This window comes from Heliconius melpomene, chromosome 3, assembly GCF_056956725.1.
Source record: "Heliconius melpomene rosina isolate 202511_hmr_F chromosome 3, ASM5695672v1, whole genome shotgun sequence".
Lineage (NCBI taxonomy): Eukaryota > Metazoa > Arthropoda > Insecta > Lepidoptera > Nymphalidae > Heliconius > Heliconius melpomene.
The window spans coordinates 10,700,243-10,722,274 of record NC_140391.1 but is presented as its reverse complement, the minus strand read 5'-3'; the positions used below and the strand labels follow the sequence as shown (position 1 = coordinate 10,722,274).

At 33.9% G+C, this 22,032-nt stretch overlaps 2 protein-coding genes across 2 annotated transcripts in view; one reads left to right on the top strand and one right to left on the bottom strand.

Annotated features, from left to right (window-relative positions):
• Nucleotides 1-2,234: 2,234 nt before the first annotated feature.
• LOC146540191 (synaptic vesicle glycoprotein 2C-like) lies at nt 2,235-13,492 on the top strand. Its single transcript, XM_085207832.1, has 10 exons — nt 2,235-2,445; nt 3,911-4,111; nt 7,067-7,229; nt 8,062-8,243; nt 9,234-9,418; nt 10,309-10,460; nt 10,867-11,076; nt 11,271-11,456; nt 11,872-11,999; nt 12,695-13,492. Exons 1-10 carry the CDS (start codon nt 2,334-2,336, stop codon nt 12,748-12,750), a joined length of 1,575 nt encoding a protein of 524 aa, XP_085063958.1. The 5' UTR covers nt 2,235-2,333; the 3' UTR covers nt 12,751-13,492.
• The window catches only part of Dad (Daughters against dpp), a 32,194-nt gene continuing 23,645 nt past the window's right edge, over nt 13,484-22,032 (bottom strand). Inside the window, exons 3-5 of the mRNA XM_085207833.1 lie at nt 21,166-21,246; nt 18,739-18,914; nt 13,484-16,671 (exon numbers count right to left, since the gene is read on the bottom strand). Of these exons, the coding sequence (XP_085063959.1) occupies nt 16,327-16,671; nt 18,739-18,914; nt 21,166-21,246 (602 nt within the window). The 3' untranslated portion in view covers nt 13,484-16,326. The remainder of the gene's footprint in view (nt 16,672-18,738; nt 18,915-21,165; nt 21,247-22,032) is intronic.

Below are 22,032 nucleotides of genomic sequence, written 5' to 3'. Positions count from 1 at the left end.
ATAATTTTTTATTTTTTTTTCTGACCTGATAGGATAAACCAATTAAAAAAACAGCTTCTCCAAATGCACCGCCCGTTATTCGAGACACTACATGTTGGGTGGCGGACCTCGACGTTGTGCTACCTCTACCAGCAGAGAAATAAAATCAATTAAAGTGAAAAGAAAACCATTGAACCCACAGTCAGAGCGTTTACAACAAGACCCTGTCCCGCTGCGTCACGACGATACTATAAAAAAAATATAGTCTTTAAATTGATTTTCTGTAAAGATAAAAAAACCTTCAGGTGAAATACCACCAAGTCCCCTAAATATAGGAACATTAGCAAATACTGGCGGGGCGGAGTAATGAGTACACAATGTGGACGTGAGGGTACGCGACTAACTATATTGGAGCCTTGACCCAAAGCTCGACGGCACCTACAGACAAACCTAATCAGTATACTTCGATAATAATGTTTAAGCTGTGATTATATGCGTGCATGCGTGCATGGCGAACAGAGTGTACACTAGGTTCCCCCGGCTTAAGCTTTATTCTCTTACAATTTAACTCTCAGCGCGTTACTAAGCACGTCCACGCGAAGGCGGCGTGACATCGTACGTAGTGCTACGAGTATGTAAGCTCAATCAGCGTTTGTTCGGCTTCGTTATAAATTTCACCGCCCTATACTACGGCATGGTTGTCACTGGTCACTTTTAAGAAAACAATTGTCGCAAATTAAAAAATTTTGTGTCTGTAAATTCTAAAAAAAATTCAGAGAAATTTTGTGAACAGTAAAATTGAATAACTAAATATACAATGACGGCGTTGATTGCCGCCACTCAACACGCACTGCCTTGGTGTCTTGTTGTTGGTGCCTTGCCAAAGTGGGGAACGGAGTGTCTTAACACTAGGTTACAGCGTGAAGCTGACATTTGTTCTCTATTTTCAAAATAAAATAAATATTTTTTGCCAACCCTAAATATGTGGAGTACGGACAGTCCAAAGTTCTCTTAGAATCAAAGTCCAAGATCTCAAGGTTTTATTTTCATTGTAGGTACATATGATAGTATGCTAACTTCTGATCTAAAGTCTTCTTCTAAAGAAGTTTCGAAGAGCACACCACAAAACATTTTGATACCTACCTCTAGATAAATGGCGTGAAATACTTATTTAAAAACGTATAAAAATTTGCACGTAACGACAGTCGAACCCGCGCCTGCGCGAATTCGAACCTTTACCTCGACACCATAACGAAGAAATGGAAATATAAACGTTAATAAAATTTCACTTCTTCAAGTGGGGATCGAACCCACAACCGTCGCGTTACAGGCGCACCCTTGTGCCGCTGCGCCATGACGGCCTCATTAATTTTGTCATATTATATTAAAATTATTATTTTAGTACGTAATCTAGTACCTACTAGCCAAGATAAGGGTGCATCGCCCGCAGCAGCAACCCGACCTTGCAGATCGACGGCCTATAATCTACGAAAATATTGATTCAAAACATTCATATTATAGAACAATTACTTACCTATTATTTTTTTACTTTACTTTAAATAAATTGTATAGACAATATAATATGTATTACATAGAAAGTGAATAATCATGTAAGTACTTACTATAATTGGAATCACTGCACCCATCCCGCATGCAACAGTGTGGGAACACAAGGAACGTAGTGTTAAGACTCTCTGGTTCCCACTTTCTGCTCAATTGTCGCGAGATTGTGTGTTGAAAGGAACGCCGCGGTATGTCTTGTTAGTAAATCGAAGAAATCAAATTATGACTATTAATTATATTAAAACTTTACCGCCAATATCTTAAAAACTGGCAAATTCATTTTCGCATTTGTTTAGTACAACCGTATGACGCGCTAATATCAGGAATAACTGTTTCGATATAAAATCTCTTTATGTTAGATGGTCCATTCTCGGGATCGGGGTGCGCTGTATTATATGGCGGAAATCTTTTTGATCTTTGCCACTTGGAGCATACAGATATCATGTCATCATAATGTCAACTTACATAATATGCCAAAAGCTAGTAAATCAAAATGAACCCACTATTACCTCAACCGTTGGTACTTCCAAGCCAGGTACCACCGATCCAACAACTAACAATATTTGATTAATTTTAAGCAATAAGTATATAAATAGTTATTTACAAAAGATATAGGTAAAACAGAAGAGGTGTTTACTGAATACACAGCGTGATCTAAAATGTAAACTTGCGATAACTTCTATATAACACGGAGGCAGAGACGATAATATTACACACTTGATAGCAAGCCTAGCTACTCATGGGCCAATTAAAATAGTAATTTAGCTAAAAAATTTAAATAACACTTAAAAATGGTAATCAAAACTGACGTGGAAGCTGCAGCTACACAAGATGAAATACCTCACGACCATCTCTTCAAAGTCACAGGATTGTCGTCGACGAATTTAGAGAAATTGGCTCAAGGTAAAATTTTTTGTACTTATAATATATTTTAAGGCTAAGGCTCATTTGGTTTTTTTAGCATCACATTGTATCCCGCATATAGCATCAGAGGCAGAGGTAGCAGAGGGAATCTAGCGTTATGACGCTCTGTTCCTCACGCGCCATCCAATTTTCAAAACTATACGTGTTGAATGACGGAACAGAACACCGCTTTTTGTTTTATTACCAGAGGAACGAACTGTAATGAAAACACAAATTCTGCAATTTTACAAAAAAACCACAAACTTTATAAATTGTATATACCTACGTATTGTTTAAATTACAAAAGATCGCTTTCTGAAATCTGAAAATTCTGTAATAACAAACCGCGAGTCATTCCAATAATAGCTTTTAGCGAAAACAAGTGCGTCTCAGGGCGGTCTGGGTTGCCTCGTCCACGCCGTCGCGCGTCGGGACTTGGGTGACCGCCAGCGTTGGTGATCACATCTTTGTATGACATAGTTATTGAGGTATTTGAGGATAAGTGGGGTTTAATAACATCATTTATGATTAAATATTAAAAACATGTTTACAAAAATTGTATAAAAATATAAACGTAGCAGGACTCGAACCCGCGCCTTTTGGAAACCGTCAAGCGCTCTGATTACTACGTCATACGTTCTCATCAAGCTCCGTCAAATATTATATTATACAGTTACAATTTATTTATATTGGACTTTTGGCTACCAAGAAAAACCAACATCAATCATGAATAAATAACACAGAGTTATTTTCTGACGAAGAAGAAAATGAAAGTGAAATAAGTGGCGGAATTGTTCTTCTTCACAAGACACGACGCCTGGAACGAATAAGACATATAACAAGAATTTTGAAACGGAATATATTAATTGTACAAACTTGACTAAATTAGTTTAGTTTCCCAAATTTACCCAAAGAAAAGCAGAGACACGAAAATAAACAGAAACTTGAAAATATGCGAATATATGGTGTGTGTCAATGTACGGCTAATTGAGTTTGAGAAAAAGCGTAGGTAGGTTCTTTCAGCTTGACGCTGTATCCTGCATAGGCAGGCACTCCGTTCTACACGCACCTCTGAATTGGAGCTACTGTGTGTTGAATGGCGGAACTTAACACCGCCTTTGTCTAGGAAACGTCAGACACTGTATCGCTGTGCCACAGAAACCTCAAAAATATAATGTAATTTCACAAAAGTTGCTCATTTGTTTACAGAAATCGCGCGATGCGTTTTCAGTGCACAAATTCAAACATTTCAGATAAAATGGGTATTAAATCTTGTTTTAATTTATTAAGAAAGTGTTGAAATAATAATATTTAAGTTAACGGCCATTAACCTGTTTAAATTCCGTTTATAGAATTAAACCCTTGGGATACCGTACAAACTCTAATCAAATATAATATATTATTTATATGTAGAAACGCCTTCACGTCACGTCATCATATATTGTAATAAATTTCCTGATTCCAGATCCAGGATCGGACTTCGAAGGTGCTATCTCCGCGACGGGTTACGGCTGGTTTAACATCGCGCTCATGCTGTGCACTCTGCCCGGGTTCTGGAGTGCCGTGTCAGTGACGAGTGCCCCTTCCTTCATATTCACCAGAGCTCAATGTGATATGGAACTGAGTCTCTTGGATATGGGAACTGTTACTGCTATGACTTATATAGGTACGTGACTTAAAAATATACTAATTTTAGGATCGATGAACATGTTCGTATTTAGAGATATTTTTCAGGAAAGCCTGGTCATTAGCCTTAAACAGATACGTTTGTTGAAAAGTTAACTCATTAGGGTATTTTTATTGTTAGTAAAATTTCAGGGGACTATACCTAGGTAGACCTAGAAACAGATTTCCAAGTCTAATGAAGTCCAAAATAATATCAGGATATTATTTTCAGTTACGTTCTTTGTTCCTTAGGGTCTCGTTCCACAAAAAAAGAGGGCTCCTTTTTCTTCTCTTGTGGAACGGAACTCTAAAATTTTTTTTTTCGCCCATCGCGTTAATGTGTAAACTTTAGTATTACATTATGTTGAAAAAAAAATATTTTTATTATATTTTGTTTATAAAATCAATAAGTTTCATTGAACTTTATTGATAAAATTGTAATTTTTACTACATCGTAAAATTTTGCCCAATTAATATTTAATCTTTGATAACCCGTACAAATAAATATATAATAAAATTGTAAAAACTTGTATTGGTATTGTCGTGATAGCGACAGCGACTGTGGCGGTTTAACTGCACAGTTGTGGATTAGGATTCCACGTAGAGTTCCGTCACTACACACGCAATGTTTTCAAATTGGACGGTGTATGTGGAGCGGAGTGTCTTAAATTTAACACTAAGTATACAGTAAGGTAAACAATTTTACAGTAAGTAAGGCATACGACATACCTACAGTATGAAATTTAAAAAAAAATATTTAAACATCTCTTAAAGGCTAATAATTAAGCAACGTAGGCTACACGTTGCTTAATTTCATACTATTTTAATTTCTGTTAGTGTAGGTACTACTACTTATTACATGTTTCTATCATTTTCTATTCATAATTATTTTTTCTTTATATTTCTTATCTTATCTACAATACAGCATAGCAAATTGTTTGACCACTCCGACCAAAACAAGGGATACGGATTATGTCATGAAATTTGTAAATATTATATTATATTCTCTGTAAGTGGCAAGTACCTACCGTGTACACAGTGTGCACGCGAGATAACGCCGCTGACGTAAAAAATACTATCATTTAAAATGTTTTCAAGTAATGGTGCTAAAACCTTACTTAAGAGAGTTTATTAATCGCTTAGATATTTTCATAGTTCAAAATAATCCGCGGCGTTGATCGTAAATGATAAGAAACAACAACAACAACAACTTATCGCTGTGTTCTCTCTTGGAGTACTCCTCGTGGACTTACAGTTCATAAATTTGGCATGAAGTGAGAACTATAATAATTGGTCGGAGAACGGGGACCGGTAAGCTCACAATAAAGGTTGTACTGGAGGAATGTCACGTAAACAGTACGAGGACCCTCATGCTTTTTACGTGACCTTCCTCCAGTATCCTCGTGCTGTATTTTCGAGGGTCAACACAGGTCTCCCTCCTCTCTTCTCCTCCCGCTCACTTTTCCGTCATAATTTATATTATAATATATGTATAACAAAATTGCATAATAACAAGCTGACATTATAATTATTTACATATATTTACTCTTATAAAGATAGAAACGGCTTCTTATTTAACGAATTCAATATCAGTGTGTCAATAACAATATGTGAATATCTTTTATTGTTCATTATAAAATATTTATAATATAACGTCGGTATTAAATAAACAAAGTTATTATATTGTTAAAGTAAATAGTTACATGGTTGAAATAAATAAATATATTGAAAATAATTTCGTAGACAGCGAACATGTGATGGTTTTCGGTTCTTTTTCCACTCAGAGGAAAAATATTGTTTTAATTATTCTTAAAACTGGGCTATTAAATACGAAAGATAATATCTGGTTTAAAGGTTTAATTTTTTAACCTCACTTTATGCTCACATAGTTACGGAACCTTATGTTAAGACACTTTGTTCCCGATGCAGCGTGCAGTTTTACAGACATTGTGTGTTCTGTGCTGTACCAGGGCGAACAAATGAAAAAACCGCTTTACTCCGAGTGGAAATCGAACCGCTATAACCGCTGCGCCACGACGGCCTCAACTAATCTTGTATTTAACTGATTTACTGTGAAATAAGCAGTGAGACTTGTACTCACTCTCTTTTTTAATTGATGGTGTTTATTCCGCTGTACAATATAAGACCCTATTGTTTGTTTTATACTAATATTAATTAATTATTATTATTTAATAAACATTTATTAATAAGAAAGTAAATAAAATCACGTTTTATCTGTCACCTGGTGTGACTGCAGGTACATTTCCGCCTACTATCTGACAATAAAGGAAAGCTACTACTACCTTTTTTCGCTTCGCCCATACAGGGCGGAGGAAACCTTGTGTTAAGAGTCAAGGCACTTCAATCCCCACGGAGACATTGCGTGTTGAGTGGCGGAAATAAACGCCGTGTTTTGTGTTATTACTACTGGGGAAATAAAATATATAAAAATATATTCCATAATTTATTACTATAAGTGGTGATCAAACCCACAACACTGCACCATGACGACCTAAGTGGAGTTTTTAAATAATATGTCTTAGGGAAATGGACAGAAAGAAAAAACATGTTTTATGAAAACATGAGAGTCAACCATTATTTCACCTATTTTTTTTATTCTGGTATCTCCGTTTATTTTATAGATAACGTTTACTCTCGCCATATAATCATTTAAAATAGATAAGGTTTTAAAGAGCGGTTATTCAATTTGTTTTTAATTATTGTGTTTTTTTTAGCTTCACGCTATATCCTGCATATAGCAGAATAAGCAGAGGGAATCTAAAAACCCAGTGATAAGACACTCCGTTCCTATTAAGACACATGCTTTACCCACTTTGAGGCAATGCTTGTTGAATTCGTCACTAGAGTGAAAAAATTAAAATGTTCAATATTACATTCCCTCGAGTGGAATCGAACCCATAACCGTTATGTAGCTTATATGATTTTCATTTCCCAGGCATGATATCATCGGCCGTGGTGTGGGGTTTCCTGTCAGACACGCTGGGCAGAAAACATTTGCTAGTATGGGGCTTCTTCTGCTCAGGCCTGATGGAGATCACGGCGGCAATGAGTCAGAGCTACACAATGTTGCTTGTTACCAGATTTGCGAGTGGATTTTTGTAAGCTTAAACTAATATGGAGTTACTATGGCACAGTTGGGAAGTTGAATTTTAAAAGTGTAAAGCGTAATTTGCAAGATATTTTACATCTATGTATATATTTCTGCACATACCGTGTGTAGAAATAGCACTGAAAAAAGACAATAAATGTAGCCAAAATTGGTCAATTACGCAAGTAAAGGTAAAGTTTTTAAAAGTAAAGTTTTCATTATAGAACATTTTTATTATTTATTCGGTTTAACGAAAAAATAAAAGCCTTGATATAGCTACGTGTATTAAAAGACATGTCATTATGTAGATTTTAGTGGAAAAGTGCGGTGCATGATATGATATGCAAGATACAATAGGTCGGGGCAATATTTTCATATTTTGAATTAGAAAAATTAGATAAATTCGTAAATTAAATACAGTACGGGACGAAAAACTATTTTATTTTATATATGGCAACATCATCATGGCTAAGCAAGTAACATATTGTCATTTTTCAAATAGTTGTCAATTTATCAAAACAACAACCGAACCAAAACAAACAAAAATACGAATAACGAATGGTGAGAACTGCTCATAAAATCTAAACTTATTACATTGTTGACAAAAACCCTACAATGAAAGTATTTTAAAAAACATCCGATTTAATCTAAAAACTTACCTAAGAAGCTTACAAGATCCTAGCTGTGTTAACCTCGTAAGTTATATATGTTAACAAAAAATTAAAAAAAATCAGACAATCCTACAATATAATACTAATTACATTCAAGTATATAGATCAGCCACAGATGATCGTTTATTTATTAATTATATTTTTTATAATTCTATTCTATTTATTTTTCAGATTTAATGGCCCATACGCAGTACTCATCACATATATAGCAGAACTTCACAGAACTGATTTAAGGGCCCGTGTCATTCTCCTCTCGGGCTTGTTTTATACTGTTGCGAACACCACACTGCCACTACTTGCATGGGCTATACTACCAAATGACTGGGACTTCTCCATATTTGGAAATACTATAGGTATTTTTATATTCTTTATACTATACTAAAATAGAAAATTATAAAATAAATCTTTCTTAGTAAATATATACCTATTATAGAAATAATTATGTCTTATTCTAATTTGACGAGAAGATGGAAAATAAATATATAACTACCTAATTATCCAGTCAGTGATAAGATATTTTTAGCTATAGGTATAGCTATAGACAGGTGTCTAGAATCATTATATGTTTGATAAAGAGAGGAGCTCAGATTGTATACATTTAAAGGGGAGAGTTATACCTACAATGTTCCAGACACTTTCCCAAGCTGTATCTCAATGGGAAAAATAAGAGGGAACAACTAAAATAACATTTATTTTCCTTTTCACTTAACAATAGAATTACAATTAAGTAAATAAACATTTAAAATAAACAAATGACTACTTTGTAAGAATGCACTCATTTAAATTACTTCCTGTATAACTGAACAAAATGTTAAAGTTATTGTTAGGTCTATTTAGAGCACCAGGAGCACGTGGACGCGCAATTTGTAGGCAAAATGTAAACAAAATAGTTAAATATTTTTATACAAAACTAACTTTTCCCTGTGGCTTTGCTCCCATTGTCAAACGTCAGTAACATGAATATAGTCTTTCTTGATAAATATATTACACATGCAGTATTTTTTTTTAATGAACTTGTCTATTCTATTAAAAGCAACAAGTACATATCAACGAAAATCAACGTTTATTAAGAAATTATTAACATTTTCCAAAATACGATTTATACATATATAAATTACGCGCGCATTTACGTACATAAAAATTTTCTTAGGTTTCATTGTAGTAGGATGTATAATAATCGCGGATCTGTATAACTGAGAGCCGGATAATCAAGTTTCTACTATAGTATATGAGTTATATAAAATTAAAGATAAAAGCCATCGTGGCGCCAGCAACTGACTGCTAAAACGATGGTTGTGAGTTGGATCCTTAAATCTAAATTCTTCCCACTTTTCTATTTTCAGTGATCCATTCCTGGAACTTCTTCCTGCTGGCCACAGCGATGGTGCCCCTTCTGGCTGGAGTAGCCTTCCTTTGTTTACCTGAAAGCCCGAAATTTCTAATGTCCCGAGGCCGAAATGAGGAAGCTTTGGAAGTGTTTAGGACGATATATACTATGAATACTGGAAAGCAAGCAGATACATTTTCAGTAAGAATTATTATATATTGGCGGATCCGGGCGGCTTCGCCCGCTTATACTATACGAATATTTATTAAATATATTTAAGGAATTAGTTTCAGTTTAGGGGGTGAATTCTAATAAACCACGAAACACGTAATTACTGCCGTTCACGACCCCGTGTAACACCAGAGAGGTGCTACAGGTGCGTTGCCGGCCGACAAGATGGACGCACTTTTAGAAGGTACCCAAGTTGTACTGACATGAGTATCTTCAAAAGCGCACTGTTTGAGCGTGTCGATAAAATTTGTGACGAAAGAATGAATGAATGAACATGTATGGTGCTCTTGCACCATTCTTGCTCTCTTGGTAGGATTGATAACAGTGGTCGGGGTAAAAAGGGAATGCAGAATCCGTAGTGTTTGGTATTCCGCTCACTCTGGTTACCCCACAAGGGATAAAGCGGGAACCTAAAAAAAGTTTAATGAAAATAAAGATTGACAATTATTTGATTGTACACTCATTAATTTTAGATTCGATTCGCACTCTGACAATATATGTATCTACATAATATATACCTAACTCAGATATTTTGAGTTACTTTAGCAGGTTATATTATATGTTACGAAAGACTAACTTACCCAACTTAAGTAAATCTTTTATTCTAAATTCTATCCAAAATAAAATATAGTTTATTTGCACGCATGTTTTAAATTGTCGAAGAAGATAGAGCCGGCAACAAATCACAACTTACTTATTACATAGACTGACAACTATCCTGCATAACATTCAATTGATATTAATTCCATACATTTTTATAATTTAAATGTTCCTAAACATTAGCTAACTGTGCTACTGCACGTTATATAACACTGCATATACTATAAATAAAACACTTAACAACTTATAATTAATTACAGATAACTAAACTACAAGAAGAGAGATCACAAGAGCATAGCAGAGGTATTGAAGCCCTGAAAGGCGGCGGCAAACAGTTTGCCCCTTTATTCAAAACACCTTACTTTGCCTGGCTCGTGCTGCTGTGTGGAGCCCAATCTGGCTGTATGTTTGGGTATTTAGTGCTTCTTGCATTTATCTTTTATGAAGCTGCAACTACCTTTTGTATGGTCGATAACAAATGTCGTAGGTGCCAAAAACAGCTGTAATATAGCCTGTAGTCTTCCTCGATAAACCAACTAACACAAAAATATTTTTTTCATATCAAACCAAACAAAGTAGTTCCTGTGATTAACCATTAACCCATCAACAGTCTCTTCAGCTTTGTAATAGTAGCAAAAGTTGCAAACTGGCATGAGAGACATGTTCATGTAAATCTTTCTTTTCCTCGAGTGGGAATCGAGTCCATAACCTGTCGCGTCGCGCTTGTTTCTGCGCCACGACTGGCCTCATTTTCTATGCTTAGTGTAAAATAACTAAAAATGTTAAACATAAATTTAATATTATTTTTTATATTCTAGTGCCAATACAGTACGTCTGTGGTATCCCCAACTGGCCGCCATGATAGAATCTGACGGTGCGAGTCTCTGTTCCGCGATATCTCCGCAACCTAACCTCGAATTTAAAAATTGTGTTCCGATTGAGACAGACATGTTGACGTACTTGCAGACTAGTGTGGTTGGTGTGGGTTCGGTTCTCACTTATAGTATCGGTGGAGCTTTGATTAACAGGTTAGTTGTTAATATTTACATTTTTTTTAACCAACTTTTGTAAGAAAAAGTTATTTCAAAATATGATTATGGGCAAAAAACATTAATTTGTCTGTTTTCGTTTCTCTTATAGCTTTACTTAAGTCTTACGTATATAAGGATGTATGGACAGTTCTTTACAAGTAGTATCGTTATATTTTTTCTATAAATTCCAGATGTGGTAAGAAGCTGGTGGCGGGTGTCTGCGCGTTGTCGAGCGCCGTGCTCATAGCCCTGCTGCCGGCGGCGGGCGCGCGCGCTACGGCGCTGGTGGCGCTGGTGACGGCCGCGCTGGCGCTCACGGCGTTGAGCGGCGCAGCGCTGTCAAGTATCGCTGTTGACTTGTTTCCTACGTCTCTCAGGTAAAGCTTTTTTGTGTATTTTTTTGTTATATGTATTTATTTTTATGTTAATTTAATATAAAAAAATCTTGGGAAAAAAGTATGAATTTTGATTATCTATATATTATTTTTCTTATGTATCTCCTTAAATTATGTAACGTTTCGTTAGCGAAAACGTATAAAGTAACAACCCAAAAAATTTTTTGGGTTGTTACTTTAGTGGATATTTGAAGAGATCAATTGTATATGTTTACATGAACTTTATGACCCTTACGTCATAGAAATTTAGACCTATAATTGGAGAACTAATTTAAATATAATCATTTTATCAAGTGACTATACATAAGTGAAATAAGCAAATAGAATAATTGAGTTTACAGCCAGATGTTGTCTCATGTTGGCAACTACTTTATAAGAAAACATATTTATATCCCAGAGTGATGACAATGGCAATATTTTTGATGACGGGTCGAGTGGGGACTATAACGGGGACGGTCATCTTCCCGGCGCTGATGAACTACGGGTGTTTACCACCGTTTTTAGTTATTGGGGCTGTCCTATCAGGTAAGTATTCCTTTTAACTCCAAGCTTTTGGTCCTCTTAGCCGGATATGCAGAGGGAACCTTGTGTTAAGAAACTTTTCCCCACGCACTCAACGCTGCGCTTTGTAATAATAATAAAATAAAAATAGCTTTATTCTCATAGTTTTTTTACAAGTTGAGTCGCTGAGACTTCCCAGTAAGTAATCAAGGATACTTGTGTTGGGAATGACTCGCTTCCCCGTTTGGTACATTTAAGCTTGGAGAATAGTTAATAGATATAAAAGAAAACAAATAAGGGGGCCGTAAATGCATTATAATAAGGCATTTGTGCCTGTGTATGAGTGGGTGTGTGCGTGAGTGCCTGCGTCTGCGTCTGTGTGTGTGTTCTGTGTGTGCGTGTGTGTCTGCATGTGTGCGCATGAGGTATGAGAGGGTTGTCCGTGCATGTCCTGTTCTATATATTAATAGATTATATTTATCTGTGCATTGGACATTTTTGTGATTAAAAACAATTCATTCCCTCGAGTGACTATCAAAATTCGAACTTACTACTTCTGCAGACTTTTAATGGCCATAGGTATCTCCAGTTACAAAAAAATTAAAAATAATGTTGACTATGGATGTCAGTGTATATGTAGTGGGATTCGAACCCACAACTTTCGTAACTTAGTATACTTAATTTAAAATATTATAATAACGTCTATTGTTTACTTTCAGTGTGTGGCCTGTCATGTTTCTTTCTTCCCAATACAACGTTGAAGAAACTTGAATAATATTAAAAACTAGTTTTTCGCACGCGGCTTTGCCTGCACTACACTTTAATTGAATAGATTGATTGAATAAGATAATGTGCATAGTAGTACATATAAAACCCAAAAAAAATTGTCTCACTCTGTCAATTAGTGAAAATCACATTAAAATATGCTATGTTATTTGATCATCTAGGTATTACGATTAGGATATTTTCATTACGTACTTAAATTTCATAGTTTTATTCTATAAAAATAATTTTATATTACATTCTTCTAGGCTTACTTAATTTTTATTTAAGTAAATGTAAATGTAAATCACAATTCTGTTTTTTAGAAAATAAGAAGGCAGAATATTGGGGAAAGACGAATTGTCATTTCCGCCCATTTCAGAAAAATCTTTACTAACATTCTTTGCTTCCCGCTGTATTGCTGGTGTTAAGACACTCCGTTCCTATAAGGACACTTTCCGCCAAATTCTGGAAGCATTAAGTACGTGTCGAGTGGCGAAACTCAACGCCCGCTTTGCCTCGTCCTCAGAGTGAGGAAATGAAAAGATAAAATTATTTATTTTCCTCGGGTGGGAAATGGAATAATCACAACTGGAATCAAACCCCCAACCTGTCGCGCCACGACGGCCACAGTATAATATATAATTCTAAAAGTGTATCTGTAAAGTTGTTTTGTAAATATTGTATATTGTCATTTGTAAATAAGGATGTCACTGTCAAAAGTTAATAAAAAAAACAATAAAAAATAAAAATATTCTCTTTGTTTATTTATAAATTATCCGTATCCTAATCTCATCCATCTCAGCCAGACACAACTTAACGATAATCGGCGAACTGGAGTATGGGTCTATTTACATTTATTATACTGGCAATATATTTTTAACATTTATTGAGGAAAATAATTTATTTGCTTTAATAAGGTTCCATTCGTAAATTACTTTACATACAGTGTGACGTTATAAATTTTAAAATTTCGTAAGTCATTTTACCTAAAAATTAACAAAATGATTAGTATTTTCGAAATTTTATTTGTATATTATATAATGTGATGTCAAGTAATTTAGAAAAAATTGTCACACTCAGTCTCTCAATCAACTTTTAAACTTGACGTAATTTACAGATGACCTCTAATAATAAATACCGCCATTTTAACAAACACAAAAGTACACAAAAGATATATTATTTGAATAGCTAATTTGTGTATAAAATAAAAATTAAAAGCCACAAATAAATATTTCTTTTCATTTTGGTTTGTTGTGACAGCGATTTTATGCATAGGTATTGAAATCAACAGCCTAGTTGTTTTTTGTTATACACATAAAAATCTAAAAAAATATCAAATAAAAATGTTAAAAATATATTCCCCCATTTTAAGGCGCTACATCAGTCTAAATTAATGACTAAACCGCGTAAATAAATATGTACTTTACTTATATTATGTGACGGATGGGTGAGGCACTTGTGCTTAGACCAGTATTTTACATTTAATATTAATTGTTAATCACTTATAAAATTCTTTTTTTTATATGTAACAATTCACTTTAAAAAAAATGTATTACATATACATATTTATATTCCTTGATTTTTTATTATTGAAATTTCATTAATCTAATTGTATAAATTGTTTTTAATTTAAAATCACATAGATTCACACAAATGTTACTTTAAATCATTCTATAGATTAAAAAGTTAAATAAATTTTGACATATCCCATAGTAAAGTAATATATTTATGCATAATTATTGTTGTTACGTAATATAATTTAATTAAAACAAATGAAACTGGCCTTAACACCCAACAAAGCAAGATAAAAAACGGACTAGAATGATATCTTATTGTCAACTCCACTCGCTTTGTCTTAAATTCGAGAAATAATGTATATTTATATAATTATAATGTCTGAATTGACTGATTTACCCTAAAGTTTGGATTATATTAACACAATATTCCATGAAGAATAATATTTATTAAATATATGTATATATACTAATAATAACAATTTATCACTATTTTACGAAATTGACAGTTCAAATGCAGATTATATAAAAACATTTTGACATTACATATTATACTTCAAAATTAAACATTATTCTCCATGGTATGTTACAGTGCAAGGCACATTTAATTACATCTATCGATTGCAGATCTTTAAACAAAACTAGTTCTATGCTGATTTTGCTCCCTAATTTGAGATATCAAATCGGCTAAGCTTGTAACGAGTTTTATTAGTTAAAAGAACATAATAGAAGAATGTTTATAAAATGACTAACATTCCAATTAAATTTAATAAAAATCATTACATAAAATCATATTAAATTGTATTCTTAAAAAACACCTAAACTCTACATACTTCTGCCAAATTTTTGATATTTAAATCTATTTATATTTGAAACCTTCTTGAACTTAATAAATTATTTATGCTACCGAACTTATATTTCTCGATAATATAAATAAAAATTTGCTCTTAAAAACCATCTAAGAGGCGCAGGTTCAAGTCCAATCTTGTTTAAATTTAAAAATTTTACAAAAATTTAATACAACTAGCAAAACATGTATGTACGTATATACAATACGTAACTCGTCACAAGCTTATTAAAATGCTTCACACAGCCATTCCGGACCGATACAAATTGCGTCAACTTCATGTTGTTTTTAAACAATATTGAAACTTAACATAAATTACAGCTAAGGGTAAGGCATTTAAATATTTATACATATATTTAATTTTTTTATACAGTCTCGCGTAACTTAAAGCCGAGGTCTATACATATTATACAATGAATATATCTGTGTTTCTAGTTAAAAGTGATATACTCGTAGGTAAACTTTTTTACCTATAACGGTTTTTTTGCTTACTAACTGATTCTCTTTATAAGATATGTATTTTAACTCTGTTTAAATAGATCAAAGGCATAAAAATGTTATTATTTTAAATATTTTTTCAACAAAAAACGGGTGTATTCGTTTTTTTTCTAGAGACACAGATACCAGAAAATACTTACATTGAGACGTTTGGACGATTGTCCCAATGCCAGCTATTTAAGGCCGTTCACGTATAACATTAAACATCACTGCCATTTATATTTAAAAAAAAAATGCTAAATGTAATATTGAGACATCTTTTGTTTGGTAGTGATTAAGTTATAAATAAAATAAATATATAATAAATTTGATTCTCTATATGAATTGAATAGTGAAGGGCCTCTTATAAATAATAATTATTTAAAATATTTACATCAACAATGTACTTATTGTTTAAATAAATATTTTTGTCTGTATACAGATTTGGTCAATCATCGCCACCAAAACGTCGTAGCTATGGGAAGTAACAAAAATGCGAAAAACCCATAGCGTCTACAACACTCAGTAGTATTGAAAACGTCAAAAACAACTTCCGTTTGAATGACAGAAAGTTTGAAATAAAAAAAGACTATTCTGTCACTGAAACGGAACCGACCGCCATTTTGTCGACGGCAAAAATAACCGCCAATAAAGTTCATTGTCCTTTCGACACTGACACTGACAAATGCCACAGATTATTCAATAGTTTATAGATAGTTTAATCACTTTGGTCCACTTTGTCTTAGCGTCAGCTTGGAGGCGCCAGCAGTACCTCCAGCCAGCAAGGGCACGCGGTGACATCACGTCTTGAGTACTTTGGGCCCCAACCCTTGGCGAACGATATTCTTACTGATCGGGGGTCAACTGGACCCACATGGGGGAGATTTATAGCTGGTGGAGGGGTTGAAGGGTCAAAGATACATAGACAGTGACCGGGCGCCACTCGCCACACGAGTAGGGCTTTGGCCGCCGCCGCGTCTAAAGCGGGGGAGCTGACGAAAACGGGTTCTTGGCTTCGATTGTAAAGCCAAACCCCGTCTGATTCGAGTGACAATGTCACCCCTAGGCCTATCTTTGCTCGAGTTTTCCGAACCTGGAACAGGAGAAACATATAATTTAATATATTTTGGTTTAAGATATTACTAAAAGAATTTATATCACAGTTTGGTTTTTCTTCTAGGATTAATTTTTAATTTGGAATTAAATTATGTCAATTATATCTGTAACGCTTTAATTGACGTCTCTGTATGTTACTTTTCAATATTTTAAATTAACTAATTGACATCATTACCAACTATCTTTAAGTTTAACATATTTAACTAAACTAGTGAACTACTAAAATAACTCTTATACTGTTGTATCTATTTTTAATTTTAACTACAGTTATTTTCCGTAATTTACTTCCTATATAACGGAAAATTTTTGTTCTTAACATGTGTAAGTATATAAAATGGATTTATTTATTTGTTTGTTTAAACGCAACACGTTGTTTGTTCCATTCTATATAGCAGTCATAAATTAAGTAAATGTATATCTACTAATATTATACAGCTGAAAAGTATGTTTGGTTGTTGATGCACGCTAATCTTAGAAACTACTATTGTATCTATTTGATTATATTACATCGCATTCATCATTTCTCTCACTCAATGATTTGACTACTAAAACTAATATACATACGAGTATAATAGTATGTAAAGAAAATTTGCAATTTTACTTACAGATTAACATATAAATGATTACGGCGGTACATTCATTATCCAAAATGTCAAAGGATATTAAAAAGAAGCCCAAAAAAATATTAAAACATTACAATTAGTCAATATATTTATCGATAAACTTAATTAGTAATTTTTCCCTTTGAAATGTATATTTTCTAATTAAATACCATATAATTCTCAATATTAGTACTAACCAGTAAGTATACGCTATGAAGCATCTCAGCTCCACGATGTTATCGTCAAAGGTTATCGCGCACTCGACGCTAAATCAATTTAGATATATACAATTTATATACACGTTTGAATCTTAGGAGATTTATTTTGACCTAATAAATATTTTCTATGTACTTAAGTTATATATTTTTAAAGTAATCTTTCAAATTTAATATTTATTATTATATGAGTAGATGTTGGATGGAAAGTAAAGAAATTGATTTTATTTTATTCAAATCTAGATCCATTTACATTACTATTACCTACCTTACAAAACGGAACTTAGGTTCCGTCATTCAATATCCAAAGTTTAAATGGTAAAAAATTAGAAAATACAGTAAAATAATTTCACGATACTTTAGCAACACGCGAAGGATATATTATGTCGATAATGCAATATAAACAACATATATAAATACATAATTATTTTATATATAATATAGATAGATCATTTCAAATAAATTCGTACGCACCAATTCGCACGTAGGCACGCTATGTGACTCACGTACGCAAAATTTTGGCAAACAATTTGTATGGATTGGAACCCACTGACCCTTTTGCGTGCAATGATTAATTATAGTACAACAAGCTATTACTTGCGGCTTTGCCTGCGTAAATAAATGGAAATAATAAAGAGTTTTAAGTTTGATTGCACGTAACATCGATCTAGTTATGTGATTTAAAAGCCTACACACCATAGACTATAATATACTAAAAGCAGTAGTTGCTGAGATCAGCGTGTTTAACTAAGCAAACTCTTCACTGTGGGTAACGCATTTTTAAACGTGACTAAAGTATAATAACAGGAGTTAAAACTTTGATATAAAATAGAAGAAAATGATTTGTTTACATTTTACTTAGTGTAGGTACTTTGTTTGTATTGAAAGGAATAAAATGTCTTATAATTATTATCCTGTAAAAACCTTAATTTATTTTCGTGATTGTAGATAATTGACAGTAATGTTGTTGTAATTGAAATACATATAAAACTTTTAGACGAATTCAATGTACACAATGTTTCAAATTTATTAGATATAACGAAAAATCTACTTAAATATGACAGTTTACACAATCTTAACCATACTTAGAGACATCAATTAAAGTTTAAATGACGTACAATTACCCACTCCATCTAATATTTAATGAGAATATTTACATACTTACTGCATTGTAGTTTACTGTAATATATTTGTATATATATTTATTTTTGAATATATCACTCTTACCTGTTCAACCTGTGGCTCTTTGCTCTCGAGCGCATCCAGGCACATGCCGTGTCTCCCCGCGCAGGTTCCCCCGAACACGTCCACCGCGCGTACCCTCACACTGAACTGCCTCCCCACACGCTGTGTCAGCTCCCAGTAGGCGAGCCTACACCACTCTGTTTCCCAGTTTTGGCGTTCTGGAATGAGAGGAGAATGACATTAAAGATTAAGTCAGAGAAGAAAACAATGGCTTAGAAGGAGAGGCCTTAATTTTTGGTTAATATGTATCGGAGATGTTGGTTAATCAATTAGTTTCTGTTGTGTATTTGATTCCTATTCGAGAGACTAAAATATTTTTATTTTCTCGCTCTACTAATAAAACAAACAGGCTAGAACAGAGCGTTGAGTACCGCCACTCAAGATGCAATGTCTCGAAAATAGGGTGGTGCGTGAGAAAGTCTTAACATTAGGTTCTTGCTGCCCTGCTTTATGTAACAACTACTTGGAAGTTATGACATTTTCTAGTTTCATCATTCTTTCTAGAATGCATCTAGAAATTTTAGGAAACCAATCAGTTCTACTTTCGTATGGTGGTACAAAGGGCACATTTAACAGGTTCTTAAGTGACGGAGTATTTCAGCCATATTACATCATTAATTGTTCCAGAGTTGGCTCGAGACGACGCGCAACTGACGGACTGTCACATCAACTAGCCAAATTAACTTGAACATGACAATTCTTGGAATATTCCGTAAGATATCTAAATGATGAAAATAAGAAAAACAGTTTTGGACTCCTGAGACAAGGACGTTAACAATTATAGAATATGAAATATTTTAACTTTCACAAAATTTCAATTGCTGCGGGTAAGAGCCAAACAATCAAACGGACACATTGTTTCACACGTCGACGTCGTCATTCCTGTGAGTAGATCGAACCGACAACCATCCCATATGAAGTAACCACTTCTAAATAAGTTCGTTATTTTAGCCCAAAATCCAGGTTAAGGATCCAAAAACTTTATAATTTCTAGAAAACACCATCAAATGTCTGACAAATCCCATGAAACATGGCTGTATAGCGCAAGCCGGCGCCAGGCAGGCGGGTCGAATCGATCGTCAAGGTTATAGCAGACACGTGAACACCATGACGCCATACCACCACGAGGAGTTGTGGTGGCGAGGACACTACAGGAGATATCGTTACTACTGACATGTCTATGTAACTTGAAGATTCAAAAGTGCTTGTAACACCTAAATTGAATAAAGGGTATTTTGATTTTATCAAGAATTCGCACAGGAGGTCAATTTTTGATAAGAAATGAGCGTAGATTGAGAGGATTTCCAGAACTTGGCAAATTGTCTTATTTCAAGGGTATTTGCACTTTAAACGACGGTAGGATAATATTAAAGATTTTTAAGTAAATCCTTAATATAAAACTAGTATATTTCAGAAATCAAGCTCATTCATTTGATATCCATATTAGGTGGGTTCTGCAGAAAATTGAAATCTGCCAATTTGTTGCTATGGCCATTTTGGAGTTACAAGAATATTGATTATATATATTCATTGTCATCAAAACTGCAATCGTCCATCCAGCTCATTCGGACATTGGGAGCCAGTAAGACTTCACACACACACACACACACACACACACACACACACACACACACACACACACACACACACACACACACACACACACACACACACACACACACACACACACGCACACACACACACACACACACACTACCACGGCAAGTCGAATAAAAGCTTCTAATAAACAATCAATAAATGCAGATATTTTTTCTAAACTGCAATCACATAAAATAATATAACATTTTTAAATATTAAAAAAGGCGTTATGTAATTTAGATATTTTATTTAAGAAATCTAGTCTCTCTCTTATAAGGACACGCTAACGTGTAGAAACAAATGGTGGTATAAAACTGTTCGGTTCGACGACCCACGTAATTGTGGCTAATTGACCACCACCGTCCACCACCGTCCACCAACCACAACCTTCGCGTTTTGTTTCTTTCAGGATTTTATTTGTTATTGAAATTTTTAATATTTTACATGATTTCTTTATGTTGTGAAATATTTGAGCATGTCAATACAACTATTCCAATGAATAGTTTAACGAAATTGAAAATAGCTTTCGATGTTTAGGTACTCAAAACAACAAAACAACAACAAAAAACAACAACAAATAAAAAGTTTAAAATTCCTAGAATATTAGGAAGAATCCCAAAAACTGAATCCTTACAAAAGTCTTAGTACCCAAGATACAGAAATATGAATTCTAAAAGGCTGAAGCTGAACAAAGCCACTGCCACGAACGGAAAGCCAAAGTAGAACACTAAAATCATGGACAAGAAAATAGATCATGGATAGACAGTAAATTTCCAAGTCATGCAATGAGTATGAGCATATCGATTGTACCTTCGCCGTCGGTGGCGAGTGAGCCCGTGGTTAGCCGCTCGTGGTCCGTCCTCCTCGCGTCTCGTGGGTTGTCGCCGTGTTCTGGAAAAAGAAACAGATGATTAGAAAATAACATTTTTAGACACCAACGTGCTTGTGCCTGCAAGGGCTAAGGTTGAGGATGGAATTATTTGATATTGTCATTGCTTCGGCCTGGTAAGAAGGTAAGGTCTGGTACAAACGCGGCGTTGAATTCCAAAAACAATAAACAATACTATGAATTGAGATATGGCTATCGTTTAAAACAATTGAACCTCTCACGATATACCTACTTTTATTTAAATATTGCACAGATATAAATAAATGTAAAAAAAATATATACCACATCCTATCCTATATCTTATAAAACAAAGTCGCTTTTCGTGTCTGTCTGAACTTTCTAACTCTTCTTCTTCTAAACGACCCAACGGATTTTTATGCGGTTTTCACCATTAGATCGAGTATTTCTCAGGGAAGGTTTATATATAGTTTATTATTTGTACATTCTTATGTAAATTAACATAAATACGATAAATGTGTCTAAAGTCCTACCCGTTGAGACACTTTCGCGCATGCGCTGCTTTAATGGTAAGTACTACATGAAAATAATGTACTGGAGTATTATTCCTCTAAATAAGATCTACAAAAAAGTCCGCGACAGCATATTTTTATCTTTTAAGAATAACGTGTAGTGATCATATTTCTGTCTAAAAATAGTAATTTCAATATATTTTTTATTGTGAGGGATATTTTTCCATAATGGTATTAATCCTTATCCTTTAAAATACTTTATTAATTTTCTACGTTAAACGAAGATAAAATTTGCTTTTTACACTATTTCGAAATTGC